Source organism: Scyliorhinus torazame, chromosome 2 (assembly GCF_047496885.1).
Source record: "Scyliorhinus torazame isolate Kashiwa2021f chromosome 2, sScyTor2.1, whole genome shotgun sequence".
Classification (NCBI taxonomy): Eukaryota; Metazoa; Chordata; class Chondrichthyes; order Carcharhiniformes; family Scyliorhinidae; genus Scyliorhinus; species Scyliorhinus torazame.
Window position 1 is genome coordinate 362,708,613 of NC_092708.1, and position 22,646 is coordinate 362,731,258.

The window sequence follows — 22,646 nt, forward strand, 5'->3', positions numbered from 1 at the left end:
TGACACATCATCCTGGGCACCAGTAGCCTACACATCAAGGGCGATGATGCCCAGTGAAACCAGATATGCCCAGATTGATAAGGAAGTGAGTTCTCCCAGTGAGCCAGAGAAGAGACGGCCAGAGTGAAACAGCAAAGAGTGAGTTTGGGAATTTGAATCTAGGTGGGAATTGAATCAAATCAAATCAGTAAGTCAGCTCCTTTTAAATTTCAGGAGTTTAAATTAATTTAAATTAATCTAGAATTGTGCAGTGTAGGTTAACAAGGGCTGCCCCACCCACTCACATAACTGGTTGGCAGTTAAGTGTCAGTCACTTTAAATCTACCTTGATCTAAAAGCAGGTGGGGGAGGGGAGTCAACTCAGGCCTATTTAAAAAGAGCAACTTGTAAACTCACTCCCAGTGAGTTCTCCCAGTGAGCCAGAGAAGACACAGCCAGAGTGAGACAGAACCAAAAGTGAGTTTGGGAATTTGAATCTAGGTGGGAATTCAAAGCTGCGTGGGGAGGAAGTGCTTTTTATCCCTGGTAAGTGACTGGTAAGTAGTTTTTCTGTTTTCTTTTTCTTTTCATTTGTATATTTATTTATTTTTTCTTCGTTGTTTATTTTTTTGGGGGGGAATTGTAGTTGTTGAAGTTAACCGAAGGTTTAAGACATGGCAGGAGATACCAGGCCCGTGTCATGCTCCTCATGTGCGATGTGGGAGCTCAGGGACACGTCCACTGTCCCTGGCTCCTTCACGTGCAAGAAGTGTGTCCAGTTGCAGCTCCTGTTAGACCGCTTGACGGCTCTGGAGCTGCGGATAGACTCACTTTGCAGCGTCCGCGATGCTGAGGACGTCGTGGATAGCACGTTTAGCGAGTTGGTCACACCGCAGGTGAAAGGTACTGAGGGAGATAGAAAATGGGTGACTAAAAGACAGAGCAAGAGTAGGAAGGCAGTGCAGGTGTCCCCTGCGGTCATCTCCCTGCAAAACAGATATACCGCTTTGGATACTGTTGAGGGAGATGGCTCAGTAGGGGAAGGCAGCAGCAGCCAGGTTCATGGCACCATGGCTGGCTCTGCTGCGCAGCTGGGCAGGAAGAGGAATGGCAGGGCTATAGTGATAGGGGACTCAATCGTAAGGGGAATAGACAGGTGGTTCTGCGGACGCAATCGAGACTCCAGGATGGTATGTTGCCTCCCTGGTGCAAGGGTCAAGGATATCTCGGAGCGGCTGCAGGACATTCGGGGGGGGGAGGGGTAGGGGGGAGGGTGAACAGCCAGCTGTCGTGGTGCACATAGGCACCAACGATATAGGTAAAAAAAACGTGATGAGGTCCTACAAGCTGAATTCAGGGAGTTAGGAGTTAAACTAAAAAGTAGGACCTCAAAGGTAGTAATCTCAGGATTGCTACCAGTGCCACGAGCTATTCAGAGTAGGAATGTCAGGATAGATGAGATGAATGCGTGGCTCGAGAGATGGTGCAAGAGGGATGGATTCAAATTCCTGGGGCATTGGAACCTGTTCTGGGGAGGTGGGACCAGTACAAACCGGACGGTCTGCACCTGGGCAGGACTGGAACCGATGTCCTGGGGGGGGATGTTTGCTAGAGCTGTTGGGGAGAGTTTATACTAATGTGGCAGGGGGATGGGAACCGATGCAGGAAGTTGGAAGGTAGTAAAACAGGGACAGAAACAAAAGGCAGTAAGGGGGAAAGTGTAAGGCAGAGAAGCCACAGTCAAAAATAAAAAAGGGCGACAGTACAAGGTACAGTGACTGAGGGGAGCTCAGTGAATAGGACCAGGAATACTAAAAGGAATAAAACTGGAAGTAAAAACATTAATGGTAAGCGACGCGGCAGGTTGTTACATGAAGATATGGGTTCAACGACAAGGAAAATTAGGAGAAAAGTTAAGAGGAAATATAATTTAGGAGAGGTTACTGATCGAGGTGTTACGATTCAGAACAGAGGTAAAAAAGCCAGCATAAGTGTACTTTACCTGAATGCCCGTAGTATTCGGAATAAGGTAAATGAGTTGATGGCGCAAATCATCGTGAATGACTATGATTTAGTAGCCATTACTGAAACATGGTTAAAGGATGGTCACGAATGGGAGTTAAATATCCGAGCGTATCAAACTATTCGGAAGGACAGAGTGGATGGTAAGGGAGGTGGTGTAGCTTTGTTAATTAAGGATGACATCCGGGCAATAGTAAGAGATGACATCGGTGCTATGGAGGTTAAGGTTGAATCCATTTGGGTGGAAATCAGGAATAGTAAGGCGAAAAAGTCAGGCCACCAAATAGGAACATTATGGTGGGGCAGGCAATAAGCAAAGAAATAACTGATGCATGTAGAAATGGTACAGCAGTTATCATGGGGGATTTTAATCTACATGTCGATTGGTTTAACCAGGTCGGCCAAGGCAGCCTTGAGGAGGAGTTTATAGAATGTATCCGCGATAGTTTCCTAGAACAGTATGTAATAGAACCTACGAGGGAACAAGCGGTCGTAGATCTGGTCCTGTGTAATGAGACAGGATTGATTCAGGATCTCATAGTTAGGGATCGTCTCGGAAGGAGCGATCACAATATGGTGGAAAATATACAGATGGAGGGTGAGAAGGTAAAATCAAACACTAGTGTTTTGTGCTTAAACAAAGGAGATTACAATGGGATGAGAGAAGGACTAGCTATGGTAGACTGGGAGCAAAGACTTTATGGTGAAACAGTTGAGGAACAGTGGAGAACCTTCCAAGCGATTTTTCACAGTGCTCTGCAAAGGTTTATACCAACAAAAAGGAAGGACGGTAGAAGGAGGGAAAATCGACCGTGGATATCTAAGGAAATAAGGGAGAGTATCAAATTGAAGGAAAAAGCATACAAAGTAGCAAAGATTAGTGGGAGACTAGAGGACTGGGAAATCTTTAGGGGGCAACAGAAAGCTACTAAAAAAGCTATAAAGAAGAGTAAGATAGATCATGAGAGTAAACTTGCTCAGAATATAAAAACAGATATTAAAGGTTCTACAAATATATAAAACAAAAAAAGAGTGGCTACGGTAAATATTGGTCCTTTAGAGGACGAGAAAGGAGATTTAATAATGGGGGATGGGGAAATGGCTGAGGAATTGAACAGGTTTTTTGGGTCGGTCTTCACAGTGGAAGACACAAATAACATGCCAGTGACTGATGGAAATGAGGCTATGACAGGTGAGGACCTTGAGAGGATTGTTATCACTAAGGAGGTAGTGATGGGCAAGCTAATGGGGCTAAAGGTAGACAAATCTCCTGGCCCTGATGGAATGCATTCCAGAGTGCTAAAAGAGATGGCTAGGGAAATTGTAAATGCACTAGTGATAATTTACCAAAATTCACTGGACTCTGGGGTGGTCCTGGCGGATTGGAAATTAGCAAACGTGACACCACTTTAAAAAAGGAGGTAGGCAGGAAGCGGGTAATTATAGGCCAGTGAGCTTAACTTCGGTAGTAGAGAAGATGCTGGAATCTATCATCAAGGAAGAAATAGCGAGGCATCTGGATGGAAATTGTCCCATTGGGCAGACGCAGCGTGGGTTCATAAAGGGCAGGTCATGCCTAACTAATTTAGTGACATTTTTTGAGGACATTACCAGTGCGGTAGATATCGGGGAGCCAATGGATGTGGTATATCTGTTTTTCCAGAAAGCCTTTGATGAGGTGCCAAACAAAAGGTTGCTGCATAGGATAAAGATGCATGGCATTAAGGGTAAAGTAGTAGCATGGATAGAGGATTGGTTAATTAATAGAAAGCAAAGAGTGGGGATTAATGGGTGTTTCTCTGGTTGGCAATCAGTAGCTAGTGGTGTCCCTCAGGGATCAGTGTTGGGCCCACAATTGTTCACAATTTACGTAGATGATTTGGAGTTGGGGACCAAGGGAAATCTGTCCAAGTTTGCAGACGACACTAAGATGAGTGGTAAAGCAAAAAGTGCAGAGGATACTGGAAGTCTGCAGAGGGATTTGGATAGGCTAAGTGAATGGGCTAGGGTCTGGCAGATGGAATACAATGTTGACAAATGTGAGGTTATCCATTTTGGTCGGAATAACAGCAAACGGGTTTATTATTTAAATGATAAAATATTAAAACATGCTGCTGTGCAGAGAGACCTGGGTGTGCTAGTGCACGAGTCGCAAAAAGTTGGTTTACAGGTGCAACAGGTGATTAAGAAGACAAATGGAATATTGTCCTTCATTGCGAGAGCGATGGAGTTTAAGACTAGCGAGGTTATGCTGCAATTGTATAAGGTGTTAGTGAGGCCACACCTGGAGTATTGTGTTCAGTTTTGGTCTCCTTACTTGAGAAAGGACGTACTGGCACTGGAGGGTGTGCAGAGGAGATTCACTAGGTTAATCCCAGAGCTGAAGGGGTTGGATTACGAGGAGAGGTTGAGTAGACTGGGACTGTACTCGTTGGAATTTAGAAGGATGAGGGGGGATCTTATAGAAACATATAAAATTATAAAGGGAATAGATAGGATAGATGCGGGCAGGTTGTTTCCACTGGCGGGTGAAAGCAGAACTAGGGCATAGCCTCAAAATAAGGGGAAGTAGATTTAGGACTGAGTTTAGGAGGAACTTCTTCACCCAAAGGGTTGTGAATCTATGGAATTCCTTGCCCAGTGAAGCAGTTGAGGCTCCTTCATTAAATGTTTTTAAGATAAAGATAGATAGTTTTTTGAAGAATAAAGGGATTAAGGGTTATGGTGTTCGGGCCGAAAAGTGGAGCTGAGTCCACAAAAGATCAGCCATGATCTCATTGAATGGCGGAGCAGGCTCGAGGGGCCAGATGGACTACTCCTGCTCCTAGTTCTTATGTTCTTATGAATGCTTGGGTCTTCTCACCGGCATCCTCAAATTTCATGATTATGTCTACGGCCTGCCGACATTCACTGTCGAGACGGATCATACGCCTCTGGTCCACATCATCCACAAGGAACTGAATGACATAACGCCTCGGTTGCAGAGAATAGAGAATCCTGCTTAAACTTAGGAGGTATGACTTCAACTTGGTGTACACACCTGGCAAGGAGCTCATCATTGCTGATGCATTGTCCCGCCCCGTCACCTCGCCCAGTGAGCCGTTGGAGATCATCCAGCACATCGAATCGCAGGTGCAGCTGTGTGCTAGCACTCTCCCGGCGACAGATGAGAAGGTGGTTCTTATCCATGATGAGACCGCCAAAGACCCCCTCTTGCAGCGCGTCATCCACAACCTCACCAGTGGCTGGCAGAAAGGGCAGTGCCCACAATTTTACAATGTGAAGGATGAACTGACGGTGATTGATGGTATCCTCCTCAAGCTGGACAGGATTGTCATTCCGCTCAGTCTCGAGAACTTGGTGCTGCGCCAGATTCATGAGGGACACCTGGGCATCGAGAATTGCAGACGCAGAGCCCAGCAAGCTGTCTACTGGCCCAGCATCAGCCAGGACATCACAAACATGGTCCTGAACTGTGCTACCTGTCAGCGGTTCCAGCCAGCGCAGAGCAAGGAGATGCTCCAACAGCATGACATAGTGACCTCCCCGTGGTCCAAGGTTGGCATCGATCTCTTTCATGCGAATGGTCGTGACTACCTATTGATCATCGACTATTTCTCGAATTACCCTGAGGTGCTGAAGCTCCCGGATCTCGCCTCTCGGACCGTCATCAAAGCCTGTAAGGAGACGTTCGCAAGGCATGGCATCCCAAACACCGTCATGAGCGACAATGGCCCGTGCTTTACCAGTCAAGAATGGTCCACGTTTGCCAGGTCATACAATTTCCAGCATGTCACCTCCAGTCCGCACTATCCGCAGTCCAATGGAAAATTCGAGAAAGGGGTGCACATTGTGAAACAGCTCATCTGCAAGGCAGTGGACTCTGCTTCCGACATGCACCAAGCTCCAGCTTGCACAAGGCAAAACCCTCCGCACAAGGTATACAGGCAGTGGATTAGCCTTCTTGACATGACTGAACACCAGTACCTGAGGAGGTTCAGATTTCCTGTCAGGTGCTTACTGATGTTTGCAGCCTCTTGGAAGAAGACTTTTCTGCCAAGTAAAGCAGGTGGGCATGCACTAGCATTGGCAGTCAGTATCACAATAGCCTTGGATTTCATCTCTTCCAGCTCCCTTCAGGGATCTGCTGGTGACACTTGTAGAATTTCACAATCTGTTGCCCACAAGTCCATCTGCAGGTGACCAATGCCATTTTTGCCAGGGCCGCAACCTACTTCCACTTTGCTACTATTGAGTCCAGTCAGAATGAGATAGCCTTGATATTTGCTGCTCTGACTTGATTTCCACAGAGCGTCATCACTCATATACATGTGGCAATCTGGGAATTCTCTACCCCCAGGTCATCTAGCAGTATTCATCAATAGAAAGGGAATACACCGCATTCATATTCAGATGGTATGCAACCGGTGAATGATGATCATGCATGTTCTGTGAAAGATACCCAAGACTGGCGCTGCATGATACTTTCATGCAGCGCTAGTCTCCCACAGATATTGCATGTCCAAGCAGTCGAGTTGCAGATGAGAGTTGCCTTCTAAGGAGCTGACTATTGACACCAGCACTTCCATTGATCCTCAGGAAAGGTACAACTGAAGCCACATGAGCATGAGTGGTCATTAAGCGAGCCATCAGGATTCTGAAGATGAAGAAGATGGCGAATGTTCTACATCTTCAGAGCAGGAACTTGATGTGCCAAGGGAACCTGCAGCCTCTCACCAGCCATGGTTGCTCAGGATGGACCGATTCAGATGCACTTCAACTAATCTGAGGCAGTGCAACCATCTGTCACACCAGTTCTGAAACCGCTGTCTACCCCTCTGTCCTGGCACAATGTACTTATTCTAGCCAACAGCTGGCGAGCACTTGCTGCACTTTATTGAGGTGCTGAATGGTCATCGGAAGGCTTTCCCCAATCCTATTGAAGATGGCAGTCTGTGCAGGCCTTTGGTAAGGACTAACATGCACTTGGTTACCTGCCTACCTGATGTTCCATGTGGATGGCTGGCCTTTCCATGGACATAAACATTTGTTCAAATACCCGAGACATTATGGCACTCATGCTGGAGATGGATTTCTCCAATTAATGTCCAATCGTGCAGTTGGAAAGGCTGATGGACCGTCACACATTTTCTGCTGCAGTTCCAGTTGTCCTCTTCATTGATGAACTCTGAGGTTCAGCATTTGTATCCAGTTGAGCAGAGTTTGAAGGGTCCTATGCATGTGATGGGGCTCCTCCACTGCTGTACCTGACTCTGCTGACTTTTGATGTATGTTTTGTCATTTGACAACACAATTGTCTGTCTTGCTGGCCCCAGTATATATTTCTGAGCTGGTGGAGGGTGCATGCGAGTCATTGTAGCAGTGCATCTCAAAAGTGTGTGAGACCCCTTGGGAGTCGTCATTTCCTATGGCAGTAATTGCTCCAAGGAAACCTGCGGGACCTATGGAAGATGAAAGACAAAGATGAATTAAAACTGACAAAGTGAGAGGATCCTAAGCTGTGTTGTACAAATCATATTTCAGTGACCACTGACCACATCAGTGAGTGTTGTTTACCATCTAGTTGAGTGATATTTATTTCTGTCACCATGGACCTGGTGAGAATCCCATCTTTCAATCATCAACCTGGCACACAAAGTTCTCGCTTAACTCCGGCACTTCCTACTTTGTTGCTGTCAGGGCGGCTATGACTGGAGAGCCACCTTCTGGCTCTCTGTCTCTTTCCTGCAATGAGATAACGAAGAGAACTTTGAGCTTGAAATGTTTAGAGTAGATGGAAGGGTAATGTTTGTGCAGGGTAATTGAGAGGGGAGGGTGTGGCATTGAAAAATGGGAGTCCCTATGGAGGCTGATTAGAAATTTGAGAAGTGGCCTTGAGAGAGGGATAGGTTCACCTGAAAAAGGTGTGCTGGTCTGAGGAGTTATGTCCAGGAGAAGACTGGGGAAGGCAGAACAAGGGGGTTTGGACTTGAACATTTTCTGCTCAGATCCTTACTGTCCATGCAGCCTGTTGTTCCTAATCTTCCTTCCCTCTGCATTGTCCCTGAACATGTTGCCTCCTCTCAAATCCGGACCCACCAATCCCGCGACTCCATATTTGCATCTCTCCAAACAGGTTTCCACCCCAGCCACTGTAATAAAGCTGCTGTTATCAAAGTCACAAATGACATCCTTTATGACAGTGTCCTTTTCAACCTGTCTGTAGTCTTAAGACCATTGTTATAACCGGCCCAATTCTAATGGCTGGAGACAATTGGTTACCCCATGACCTATGGACTTGATGGTGCCCGTGAACACTGCATGCTCTCTCTCCAGGGACACCCGGCCACGAACATAGCCGCGGAAGAGAAGCAGTGGTTACATCATGACTCTTGGGCAATAAGCTCCCCGATTGAAGGGGGGGGGGGGAGGGAATCGTTAACCTTTCAGCTGTATAAATAGAACTGGCCAGTTGGTACCAGCTAGAGTGAGAGAGAACTGCTGGTGAACTGCTGGTGCTGTGCAAATGTTGCTGTAAATAAAAATTACTTTCTGTTTGATTCTGAAAACTCGTGCTGGACTCTTCGTGGCCCTCCCAAAAAACATTGAGCATGCCATCCTCCTTCAATATTTCTTCACTGTTAACCAGCTGCTTGGGACTGCTCTCACCTGGCTCCATTTTTATCTATCTAATTGTAACTAGAGTATCGCTTGCAATGGCTCCTCTTCCTGCTGCCGCAACTCTGGTGTCCCGCAAGGATCTATCATCATAGCTCTTTCCAACTTTTCATTTGAATACTGCCCCTTGATGATATTGTACAGAATACTGCCTCTTCCACAACCTCCTTTGACTCCTCCACTGTTGCTAAATTATCAGACGGCTTAGCCGACATCTTGACACCAACGTGAGCTTTCGATCATAGGTTTGTACAATCAATAAGACCCAGCTAAGACTTTGTAACATTGTCCAACCTTGCCCCTGTTTCAGCCCATCTGCTCATTCATGCTTTTGTCTGCTCAAGCCTTGATTATTCCAACATACTCTTGGCTGGTGTCCCCAATTCTACCCTTCATAAACTTGAGGCCATGCAAAGCCCTGTTGCCTGTGTCCTAATTTGAATCTAGTCTGTTTCTCCTATCACCCCTGAACTTGTTGACCTACATTCACTGCCAGTCAAAGTATTGATATAAAAATTCTCATCCATTTGTTCAAATCCCTCCAAGATCTAGGGTCTCTTTATCTAAACTATTCTCCTCCAGCCTCATAATCCTCAAATATCTGGGCTCATCTGATTCTGGCCCCTTAATCACCCCAATTTTAATTGCTGCACCTTATTGATTCTCCTGCTCTTGGCTCGTCACCACTCCCTCCTTCTGTCCATCACCCACTTCTTACTGCCGGCTTCTCCGTCCAGATCCCCACCATTCATTCCAGGGTGTGGGTTTTTGGGGGGTGGGGGGTGAGGGGGGGGATGGAGTAGGTGGAGAGTGGTGAAGAGAGCAGGAGCGAGAGAGGGGAAGCAGCAAAGGGAGTGGGGGAATCAGTGAAGGGAGGCAGCGAGGACAGTGTTGTGCATCATTTCTGTCTTTGATCTGTGTCATCTTTAATGTAGGCAGCTGCCTGGGAGGTCACTGTCAGAGATGTCACAGGCACTGACCTTACATATGCACATGCGCAGGGAGTGCACCCTATACAACTGTGCCGTTAGCAAACACATCCTTGGGTTTAAAAACTCATTTCCACATAGTTCTGAACATAATGTTAAACATTTTGATGATTCAAGGCTTGTTAGAATTGAATTTGAATTTTGAAACATGCTAAGATGTGAACAAACATTCCAAACCAAAACTGAAGCAACAATTCCAGATTACACCCAGAAAGTGTAAAATATTATAGGTTTGATGAAGCTAGAGAACATTTTGATAAAAAGTTTTTAATTGCAAAGCATAACCACTTTGAAAATGTAAAAGAAACATTCTTACAAAATAGACTATGTATGGGCTGCTGAGATGCTGTAAAATACAATATATAGTTTCACAATTAATATATGGCTAAAGTTTGTTGCACTTACCAAAATTTAGTCTGTGCTGAAATTGCCTTCTGATGAATACCGACTTCCAACAACTACAACTTTATTTTAGAAAATTAATTGTTCTAGAAAAAGATAACGTGTTGTTTTTAATAGTATATAAATGGAGGTGGTTAGATTTTTTTTGTTATTTGCAAAGAGAATTTCAATTTATATTGGTAACGCTCATTGTTTTTGTAAGCCATCAACTTTAGGTTATCGCTGTAAAGGGCAATAATGATAAGTAGAATGACATTACTGTATAGGATGGGCGAAAGTTTGATCACTGATTTTAAGGTTTGAATTGTTCATATGCTCGTTCACTGGCGTCAGCTTATCTATGAGATGAACAAAAAGTAAAAATGATGCTGATCATGTATACTAAAATGAAAACAAAATTCCTAGAAATATTAGGAAGCATCTATGAAGTACAATCTTACGATCCTGACACAGAATCCATATCTGAATTGTGTTTAGGGGGAAAAAAATGTATTGCAAAAATATTTTAATTATTACAAAATAAATCTGCAAACAGGAAATATATACAGGTACATAACATGAATAACGCAATCACGAATTATCAACCCCACTTAACCCAACCCTTCAAAATATAACTAAAACTAAGCAGCTGATGGTGACCAATTCTCTGAAGAAAGAAATGAATGGCTGCCATCTCGAGTAGAGTCCTTCTACCGACCCTCTAATGGTGTACTTGACCTTCTCTAGATACAAGAGCTCCATTAGATTAGCCAACCATGCCAAGGCACTGGGCAGAGTAAGAGATCTCCACCCCAGCAGAATTCTCTGGGATTTCAGCGAGGCAAAGGCAACGACATCCGTCTTCACCCCGTCTGCACCACCGGCGTGTCTGACAAACCGAAAATTGCCACCAGCGGACAAGGCGCTTGTTCGGTATCAAGAATCCCAGATATAGCGCTAAAGAAGGAGACCCAGTCGCTTAGAAGTTGAGGACACGACCAGAGCATATGATTCAGTTCCACGTGGGGCACAGGGCACATCTGACCAAGACGAGGATAAGAGTTTTTTTCTCGGGGGTGGAGGATAGGTACTAACAGTCCAAAGATGTGCGGGTTAAGTGTATTGGCCATGATAAATTGTCCTTAGTGTCCAAAATTGCCTTAGTGTTGAGTGGAGTTACTGAGTAATGGGGATATGGTGGAGGTGTGGGCCTGGGTAGGGTGCTCTTTCGAAGAGCCGGTGCAGACTCGATGGGCCAAATGGCCTCCTTCTGCACTGTAAATTCTATGATTCTCTGGGGCAGGCGAATCACACCCATATCTGAATTGTTAACTTGTTTATTGTCTCCTGATCAGGTGGTGTGTTTCCAGAAATTATTTTGGTTTTATAAAGTGTCCTACTTGGTAAATGAGCTGAATTGGAACACTCAATAATCCAATATGCTCGCCAGACATTATCTTGGAGTACGATGGGCTGATGGTTGCCCAGAAGTCCTACCTTTTTAAATAAGTATTAGAGGATAGTTCTAAGCCTGTAAACCAGTGACCTAATGAGCAAGGTGGTTCTAGCTCACTAGTATCAGGGACATTCACAATGGTATGTGCTAGTAAGCTGTATGGCCATAATTAATTGAACTACAACACAGTTTGGGATTCCTCAAGACCTATCCGGCTTGTGCAATCATAGTGCCTCTTTCTAGCGAGAGAAGGTCCACTCCATTTCAGTCAAATGGAAGTTCTATTTGGGTATAATTCTTGATAGTTTGGTTTAGAGAACCTTGGATTAAGTATGATGATGGGTTTGTGTCAGCTGACCAAAAAGAAATTGCGGTGCTAATTCTAGGTTTATGGATGGTGCAGCTGTAAATGCAGAACTTATTAGAAAGCATCATCCATTCCATGTAAGTACAGTTATAAATTATAAATAAGTTCCCCAACCCCATTCTCTGGACTGGCATCTAATGATGGTAAATTATACACCAGTAGTTACATATCACAGGTCTGTGTATTTAAAATGAATCATAAATTATCTCTTTCAGAAGCTCAGCAAAGATACCCTCCCACTGGTGTTCTTATCCTTTAACCCAACAATCTAAAGCAGCATCAAAGGCTGTAAAATCATCTCATCATCCTCTGCCCACCCCATCCTACCCCCAATGCCACCCCCTGCCAGATGCACAACTACAGGAGATCCCAGCATGCCAGATCATATATTATCTAAGAAAATGTCCATTTGATGACCTAACTGAATTTAGAAAACTATTTGGAGTTATTTTCATTGTGTGGCTTGCATTTTGTTAGGTTACAAAGCATTTTGAAAATTCAAAGTTTTTGTTCTAAAGGGACTGGCCCCAGTGCTGGTGGTGTGCTGTAACTCTCAATATGTGGTTTTATGTTTATTCTTCCAGGATTAAATTCTGTTACATGCTGCCAAAATTGAAGTCTGCATTGAAACTGCCAGCTGACAAATACCTACTTCAACAACTAGAGCTTTGTGTTAGGAAATTACTGTGTCAGGAAAAGGACAAAGATGTCACAGCAATAGTGAGAATTGTATGTTTGCTGCTTAAAACATTTTTGAGTATCCTGCGGTCGGCCTTGAATCATTACAGTAGAGATTGCATTTTTTTCTATGTGGCTAAATTAGTGGATTATTTGAAAGGAAAGTGGGCTGCATGGTGGCACAGTGGCTAGCACTGCTGCCTCTCAATGTCAGGGACTCTGGTTCTATTCTGACCTTGGGCGACTGTGTGGAGTCTGCACATTCTTCTACCCCGTGTCTGCGTGGGTTTCCTCCAGGTGCTCCGGTTTCCTCCCACAGTCCAAAGGTGGATTGGCAATGATAATTTTTATTTAATATTTTTATTCAACCTTTTCAACATTTTTACACAAACAAAACTACCCCCCCCCCCCCCCCCCCACACACCCCTCTACCTCATGGCCGCAACTAGGTCTCCAAAATGCAAAATAAACAACCCCCATCATGGAGGAACCCTCCTCCGCCCCTCTCGATGCACATTTGACCTTTTCCAAGGCCAAAAACTCCAGCAGGTCCCCCAGTCATGCCAAGGTACTGGGAGGAGAAGCTGACCTACACCCTAACAGGACCCACCTGCGAGTAATCAACGAGGTGAAGGCCAGAACATCTGTCTCTGCTACCGTCTGCAACTCTGGCAGATCCAACACCCGGCTCCCGATCCAAATGCAGAACCTAAGACATGGTGCTGAAAACCGACCCTCCCCCTTCCGCCTCCCCTCGCCAATACCACCCCAGCTTCCGGCAGGACCAGAACATATGGACATGTTGGTTGGCTTGACCCCTCCTACATCACTCAGAACTATCCTCCACCCCCTCAAACAGCAGGCTCATCCTCGCCCTCGTTAAGTGCGCCCTATACACCACTTCTAGCTGAATCAACCCCAGCCTCGCGCACACGTTACAAGCATTGACCCTTCACAGCACTTCGCACCATAACCCTTCCTCCAGCACCATCCCCAACTCCTCTTCCCACTTTCCTTAATCCTTTCCATTGACTCTTTCTCCTTCTCCATAATCCTACCTAAATCGCTCAGACAACCCCACTCTCCTGCAGGCCCCCCCCCCCCCCCCCCCCACCCCCCACCGACAGTACCTCCTCCAACAATGAGGAAGGCGGCACAACCTGGAAACTCTCAAAAGTCATTCTCGCGAAATTCCACACCTGCATATATCTAAAGCCGCCCTCATACTGCAGTCCATACTTCACCCTCAACTCCTCTGAATTTGCAAATCTCCCCACCAGTAACAGATCCTACATCTCTTTCACCCCTTTCTCCTCCCATCCCCGGAACCTTGCATCCATCCTCCCCAGCTCAAACCCACGATTCACCCTGAATGGCATCATCCTCGATCCTGTTGCTAAGTGCTATCGAAATTGCCCCCAGATCCTCAGCATGGCTACCACTATCGGATTCCCAGAATACTTCCCTGGGGCTAGTGTCAGCAGCGCCGTTGCCAGTGCCCATAACCCTGTCCCATACAGGACCCCGCCTCCGTCCGAGCCCAGAAAGCCTCCGACTCCTTCCTCCAGCCTCGCACTTTCTTTGTGGGCTCAATCGCCAACGTGAACAAGAGGGGGGGATATGGGCCACCCCTGCCTCGTTCCACGGAATAGTGGAAAGTACTCTGAGTGCATCTTATTTGTTCGCACACAGGCTGTCAGTTCCTTGTACAGCAGTTTTAGCCAAGCTACAAACTTGGGCCCAATCCCAAACATCTCCTGTACTGTGAATAGATGCCTCTACTCCACTCTGTCGAATGCCTTCTTCGCATCCAATGCCACCACACGTCTAACTCCCTCCCCTCTGCTGGAGAAAGCACCACATTCAGCAGTTGCTGCATGTTCGACGACAACTGCCCTTGAATCCTCTCCCTCCACCTTCGGAAGACATCCCATCAGCCTCACTGCCAGTACCTTAGCCAATATCTTGACATTCACATCCATTAGAGAAATGGGCCTGTACACTCGCCTGGGTACTTAACCTTTTTCAGTAACAATGATATAGATAAAAGCAAATTACTGCAGATGCTGGAATCTGAAACGAAAGAGAAAATGCTGGAAAATCTCACCAGGTCTGCCAGCATCTGTAGGGAGAGAAAAGAGCTAACGTTTCGAGTCCAATGACTCTTTGTCAAATCTAACAGACAGAGAAAGTGGGAAATATTTATACTGTGGAGTGAGAATGAAAGATGAGTCATAGCCACAGAAACCTAGGGAAACGGGGTGCTAATAGCCACAGAAACCAAGGGGAAAGAGTACTAATGGCAGTCCCCAGAGAGAACAAAAGGTGTGAAAGGCCAAACAACAGATAAACTAACATCCGAGGGTAAACTGTGACCGATGTAGATGTGGGGAAGGGGGAAGCAAAGGGAAGAAAGGGTAAGGAACGGTGGATAAGATTGGGGTGGGGGGTGGGGGTGGGGGTGGGGGGGGGGGTTAAATATATATTAAGAAAGACAAGAAAGAACGAAATGGTAAAAGACAGTTAAACTGAAATGGGATGAAAACAAATGGGTGGAGGTGGGGTAGAGCTATTCATCTGAAGTTGTTGAATTCGATGTTGAGACCGGAAGGCTGCAGTGTGCCTAACCGGAAGATGAGTTGTTGTTACTCCAGTTTGCGTTGAACTTCGCTGGAACTATGCAGTAGGCCAAGGGCAGACATATGGACATGGGGGCAGGGTCTTTTGTTAAAATAGCAAGCAACGGGAAGGTCAGGGTCCTGAATGCGCACAGACCGAAGGTGCTCAGCAATGCGATCACCCAGTCTGCGTTTGGTGTCTCCGATATAGAGGAGACCACATTGGGAGCAGCAAATGCAATAGACCAGATTGAAAGAGATGCAAGTGAAATGCTGCTTAACCTGGAATGAGTGTTTTGGGCCTGGGATGTTAAGCATGAAAGAGGTAGAGGGGCAGGTGTTACACCTTCTGCGATTGCATGGGAAGGTGCCATGGGTGATGGGAAAGGTACTGGGTATGGTGGAGGAGTGGACTAGATTATCTCGGAGGGAACGGTCTCTGCGGAACGCTGACAGAGGGAGTAAAGGGAAGATGGGTTTGGTGGTGGCATCATGCTGGAGTTGGCGAAAATGGCGGAGGATTATCGTTTGCATACGGAGGCTGGTGGTATGAAATGTGAGAACGAGGGGGACTGTATCCTTGTTCTGGGAGGAAGGCGAGGAGGGGCGAGGGTAGTGACGTGGGAGATGGACTGCCTATTGTTGAGGGCCCTGTCAACAACTAAGTGGGAAATCACGGTTGAGGAAGAATGAACACATTTTCGAAGCACCATTTTGGAAAGTAGCATCATCGGAACAAATGCGACTGAGGCGAAGGTGTTGAGAGAAAGGGATGGAGTCCTTACAGGACTCCCCTCCCCCCACATCTACATCTGTCACAGTTTACCCTCTGATGTTAGTTTCTCTGCTGTTTGGCCTATCACACCTTTTGTTCTCTCTGGGGACTGCCAATAGCACTCTTTTCCCTTGGTTCCTGTGGCTATTAGCGCCACGTTTCCCTGGGTTTCTGTGGTTATGACTCATCTTTCATTCTCACTTCACTATAAATATTTCCCACTTTTTCTGTCTGTTAGCTTTGACAAAGAGTCATTGGACTCGAAACGTTAGCTCTTTTCTCTCCCTACAGTTGCTGCCAGACCTGCTGAGATTTTCCAGCATTTTCTCTTTCGACAATGATATAGATGCCTGTCTTATAGATTCCGGTAACCCTCCCTTCGCCATCGCTTCCTCCAACATTTCCACCATCAGTGGCGCCCACCTGTCCTTAAACTTTTTATAGAACGCCACCGGGAATCCATCCAGTCTTGGCACCTTCCCCGACTGCATCTTCCCTATCGCTGCCTTCACTTCCTCCAACCCAGCCCTTTCCACCTCTCCCACCTCCTGCCACTCCAGCGGCTCCAAAAAACCCCTCATCCCTGACTCATCCTCTGGCGGCTCTTGAATTGTATAAAAGTTCTTAAACACCCTGTTCACCTGCTTCACCACCACTCTTCCAGTCCCATCTTTAATCTGCACAATCTCTCTCGCCGCTGTCTGCTGGCAGAGCTGGCTCATCAACAACTGACTGGCTGTCTCACCACACTCATACAAAACCCCCCGCGCTCGCCTCTGAACACTCTGCCTGTAGAGAGGAGGTCAAACGTTGCCTGCAGCTCCTTCCTCCTCGCCAACAGCCCCGATTCCGGATCCCCTGCATATCTTCCATCCACCTCCAATCTCCTCTATCAGACGCTGCCGTTCCTCTCACAACTCCCTATCCACCTTTGCCTTAAATACAATAACTTCACTCCCTCATTACCGCCTTCAATGCCTCCCAGACCCTCGACGACGAGACCTTCCCATTTCGATTAAACTTCACATGTTCCTCCAACACCCTCCCCATCTTGATGCAAAAGATTGGGTCTCCAACAAACCCACATCCAGCCTCCATCCTGGCCTCTGGGCCAGCCCTGTCTCCAGGACCACACCCATCCAGTGCGGCGCATTATCCAATATCACGATCGGCAAGTACTCAGCCTTCTTTACCCCAGCCAGCAACTTGCTTCCCTATCACAAAAAAGGTGATCCTCGAATGCACCAAGGAGGAAAATGAATACCCCCGTCCTGTTGGTGCAAAAGCCTCCACGCCTCCCTCTCGAGGTGGCAGCGAGCGTGGCTTTGACCTATCCATTCTTAGGTCCAGCACCATATTCCAATCCCTCTCTCTTAACCCCAATCCCCCTGCCATTATTAGCTGGTGGGTATCCAGGTCCGGTATGATCGCTAGTATCCTCCTAACAAACCTAGCATGGTACTGGTTCAGGGCATACACCCAATACAACACCACCAATCACCCCTCCAGCGCATCCATCACTAACGCGTACCTGTCCCCTGATCTGCCACCACCTTCTCCATTTGGAATCTCACCCTTTTACCCACCAATGTAGCTTCCCTCTGACTCACCCAGCCTTTCCTCGGCCTCATCTGGTCCTTTAATCTCGGGTGGGTCTCCTGTAACTGCACCACGTCTGATTTCAGATGCGAGAAAACTCGCACTCTCTTCACTGGTCACCCCAACCCTCGTATGTTCCACGTCACCAGTCTGACTGGCAGTCTCTCACCCGGTCCCCCCATTCCCCGCCATGACCATCCTTCCATGTCCTACCCATGTAAGCAGGACCCCGCCCCGGCCCTGGTCACTGCCCCCCCCCCCCCCACCCCCAAGCAACCTCACTGATGCTTCCTCTTGAAAACAACTCACCCAGTATTGACTCCATTCTCCCACCGTTCTCCCCTCCCAGGTTCATCGAAGCCACAGGTTCCAATAGCCGTGGCCCCTCCCCACCATGCTCCCGTTCACTAGCCAACATAGTATTTGCTGAAACAGCATCAACCACAATGCCCCCCTCACCCGTCCAAACCCCATTACATCCAACCCCCGCCCAACAAAGATATCCATGACACCACAACAAAAAGAACTCGGCTCTGAAAAAACAAAAAGGGGGGAAAAAACAAAAGTCCAAATTCAGTCCGATCCCAGTACTTCTGTCTTCACAAATGCCTCCACCAGCATCTCAATGTAATAGTCTTTGCCATTGTCCATGACCCTCAGCTTTGCTGGGTAGACCACACCAAACCGCATGTTGCGTTTATACAATGTCGCCTTAGCCCATCTGAAGACCTCCTTGCCAACTCTGTTGGCAAGTCCCGGTATATATGTATACCCTTTCCTTCACACTCCATCTCGCCCCTTTGCTTTGCCCAACTCAGCACTCTCTCCTTCACCTGGAAATTATGGAAACAGATGATCACTGCCCTCGGTCCCTCATTCATCCTCGATTTTGGCTGGAGTGACTGCTGGGCCCTGTCCAATTTGTGCTGGGAGGGCTGCTCTCCCTCCGCCATCAGCTTTGATATCATACCAGCGAAATATTCTGTAGGCCTCGGACCCTCTACCCCTTTGGGCATACCCACGATCCTCAGGTTCTGTCTATGTGACCTGTTCTCCAGGCCTTCAACCCTGGCTCTCAGCTAATTTCCACCATCCTCCGCGATGAAATGATCACTATGCCATGACAAGGCCTTCTCTGTCCCTTTCATTTTCTCCCTCTGCTCTCGAACCGTTGTCGAAGTTCTCACCAACTCCTCTCTCACCAGTACAAGGGTCTCTCCCATCCATGCATTAAGCGAGGCCATCATCCCCATCTTTTTGTTTTATTCGTTCATGGGACAATGCCAGCATTGATTGCCTATCCCTAATTGCCCTTGAAGGGACTGTTAAGAGTTAACCACGATGTTGTGGGTCTGGAGTCACATGTAGGCCAGACCGGGTAAGGACGGCAGAGCTCCTTCCCTAAAGGACCTTAGTGAACCAGATGAGTTTTTACGACAATCAACAATGATTTCATGGTCATCATTAGACTCTTAATTCCAGATTATTTTTTATTGAATTTAAATTTCATTATCTGCAGTGGTGGGATTTGAACCTGGATCCCTACAGCATTGCTCTGGGTCTCTGGTTTACTAGTCCAGTGACAATACCACTACGCCACTGCCTCCCCTATCTGATGCTTTTTAAAATGTTTTGAGAACAGCTGTTCAAACTCCCCAGCCATCACCTCCGTCATCTTCTCCACCCATAATTGGCACAACCCCATCTGACGGGCTCTCTTCTGCCATCTTTCCTCCTGTTGCACCCTTCGACACAGTCAGTGGCGGACGTTCGCTCACTGCCTTGTTCCCAAGATTCTTCTTGCCGGCTTTTGCCATTCTATAAGTGCCCTAAGACACCCCACAACTCCTCGTAAACAAATCTTCATCGAAAACTGGGCTAAAAGGCCATAGAAGCCAGGTCTGGCTGGAGCCACCAAACACGTGACCTCCACTTACATGCTGCAACCAGAAGTCCTGGCCATGTTAAATTGCCCTTTGGTGTGCCAAGGCTAAGTGGGGCTGCGGGGACAGGATGTTGTTTTGTAGGGTCGGTGCAGTCTTGATGGGCCGAATGTCTTCCTTCTACACTATAGGGATTCTATTATCTAATTTTGGGTATTAATACAACGTTTTGTTTGTAAATTGGTTAATACTTGGAAAAATTGATTGAACAAGCCTGAATAATGGGGCACACCTCGAGACACTTCGCTCCAGCAAAATATGACCTATTATTTCATATGTTTATGGCCACAAAATAATTTTCTTATCACAAATTGGTTCACAGCAGTATACACTGGAGCCTGTTTTTCTTCTGCTAAAATTGAGATAAAACACCTCAATTTGCTTTTCTGGAATTGTTGTTCTGGTTTCGGTGGCTATTTACATGTTTTACTTGCCTTATACTGTAGATCGTGGTGTATAATTTGACCCAGCATATAAGACAACCCCATTTTTTGGCTGCAAAAAATCATGCTTTTTGGCGGACTTTTGTCAACCCTCTTTTGCAGCTATGAAATGATGTACTCTCATGTTGCCCTCAATCTTTCACCCCAGAAATGCATGTTTTACTTGCCTTATACTGTGTCTGTCAGCGAATGGGACCAAGCAGGCGATTTGGACTGTGATGTGAAGAGGCAGCGTGGGATTATAAGATATGCCTACACAGAACAGACTGCGCATGGTGAATGGTAAATAGAAATGGGTCCTCCAGCAATAAGAACGAAATGTGAAGCTGCTCTTAAGCTGAAAGTCAAAACATTTCCTGACTCATCAAATAACTACTGCAGCGAAGGAATGTTAGTGAAAAACTAATGTGTGAATGGAACGGAAGAAGAAAGAACCCACTCTGAAGCAGATACCCAAGGCCAAGTTCGGCACCAGAACGGGGAGTAGCCATTGGTCTGACCCTGGCATGTATCAGAATTGGCTCTCAAAATCCGTCACAAAAAGTGAAAAAAATATATATATACACTTAATTTTTTGGGACTGTCTCTTTAAGGTAAAATGAAGTCAGTCATGTGACATTTTCCGAAGTCTGTCTGACAGCAAGCCTGGGTATTTAGATTGTTAGAAATTAAAGGGGGCACAGATGGCTTTACGAGGAAGAAGGTACATCTACTTGGAGACAATCTGAGCAGCCTGTGCTGAAACTGTGTCTCCACCGTCCCAGCAGGTTGTAAACAGTTGTGCTTTAAGCTGTCCATTTACTTCCAAAATAAAAGAGTTGGGGTCTCGAGGATAGCTAATCAATCCCTACCTGGATACAAGGTCTAAGTAATTCACATTGCCATGATGATGGGCTTTGAGATGAGAGCGATAGAGACAAAAACATTGTGATGTCGGGTTACAAGCTTTCCTAAATTAATACCAAATATGACAGATGAGATAGTTTGTCCGAATCTGGGAAAGAGAGCAGCTGGAGGCCAAAGAAATATAATTTATCTCAACGGACCACGGGTGGAAGCTCATGCTTTGTGTTTAGTCAGTCATGCTTTTAGTCTTTTGTTACAACATATGTCTTAAAACATGAAATCTTGTGTCATCCTTTCAATTATCAACTGGAAGTTTGAATTTCTTTTTACACTTTTAATCTCAGAATAAAGAATAGGCTATTTTAGACTGAGATGAGGAACTTCTTCATAATGTTGTGGAAGTTAAATCAGTAGATTTCTGGAGACTAACAGCATTAAGGAATATGGAGATGGCACAGGAAAATGGTGTTGAAGTAGATGATCAGCTCTGATCTAATTGAATGGTGGAGCAGGATCGATGGACTGAATGGCTTCTTCCTGTCCCTATGTTCCTAAGTTATTAGTTTCTATGGATCATATCAAGTGGCCCAAATCAAACCATAACTCCAGAAGGTTTTCAGACCACCAGCTAGTTGGTGTAGTCGATTTTTGGAACAAAACCGTCTAGTGTTGCGACAGAAGACCAAGAGATTTTGATAGCAGAATTTCATTAGACAGTGGGTAAACATGAGTACCCATTAAGTCACATCAGCAACTTGGATGAAGTGCCCATGAATTTCAATATGTCCAGCAATTAAACTGCAGAATGGAAAGGTTCAAAAACCGTTCTAGCGGATATGAGAAGGCAAAATTCCCACCGGTACGAGCCTGCATGACCTACCGAATGAAATTAAAACATACTGTAATTTTCAAATGTAAAGCCATGTCGAACATCACGTTCCTAATGGGGGGTTTTGTGCATCTTTATGACTACATTTGGATGGATGAGGCTGGAATGAAGTTATGGAACAATAATGTGTGAATAGATAGACAGGTGGCCTACATAATGAATGGATTTATTAGTGTGGGACATGATCAGATCTGATGAGATCAAGAAGGGCCTGCAAAGAAATAACACCCACATTGCGGTTATACCAATGGGGGTCTAACATTTGTAATTGAATCTTTGGATATCTACCTCAACAAGCCATTCAAGGATCATATTCGTGCCAAATGGATGATTGACGGGAGATAAAAAAACTTTTTAAAAGAGTGAAAATATGCACAGTGCTCTGTTCTAAGTTTTGTATGGTTTTGTTATCAAATTCTAGCATGTTATTAGTGCACAAAGTGTCATCGGATCATTCAGAAAATACGGAATATCCATTTCAATAGCTGGAAAGGAAAGCGATTTGTTGTAGAGAGAAGATTCTACAAGCAAAATCACCCAAGTGTGGGATGATGCCATAAGCAAAGTGACACAAAATGAATCTGATGAACTCTTTGCATTGGATGCCGAAGACAATGGACTTGACGGTTGAAAATGCTTTGATTGTGGTTTTAAGGTGTCTTGTACAAGTTATTCATTCAATAAAAAGTGTCACTTTGGTCGGAGTTACTGGTGTTTTATTCACATTTTAAAATGGCAACCACCCACATTGGTAGTTCACGTTTTATACTCGCCGCATTGACCTCTGTTTTTGGAAAGATTTTTGAAGGCTTCAAAGGTCACTTTATATGCCACGATCTACGGTAACCTCCTATCAAATGCTATAATGCTAACTGACTCTAATTTTGTTGGTTAGGACCCTTTGGCAGGTGGCAAGGGGTTGCACTGACTGGAAGCAAGAGTGGTGGAAATTCCTGAAGAAATTTTAGAAATTAATTTCATTT

At 45.8% G+C, this 22,646-nt stretch overlaps 1 protein-coding gene across 6 annotated transcripts in view; it reads left to right on the top strand.

The window, feature by feature from the left end:
* ppp4r4 (protein phosphatase 4, regulatory subunit 4) overlaps positions 1 to 22,646 on the top strand; it is a 248,522-nt gene that overhangs the window by 187,595 nt on the left and 38,281 nt on the right. For all 6 annotated transcript variants that reach the window (XM_072492658.1, XM_072492647.1, XM_072492668.1 and 3 more), the window contains one exon: positions 12,457 to 12,601. In XM_072492658.1, the coding sequence (XP_072348759.1) occupies positions 12,457 to 12,601 (145 nt within the window). The remainder of the gene's footprint in view (positions 1 to 12,456; positions 12,602 to 22,646) is intronic.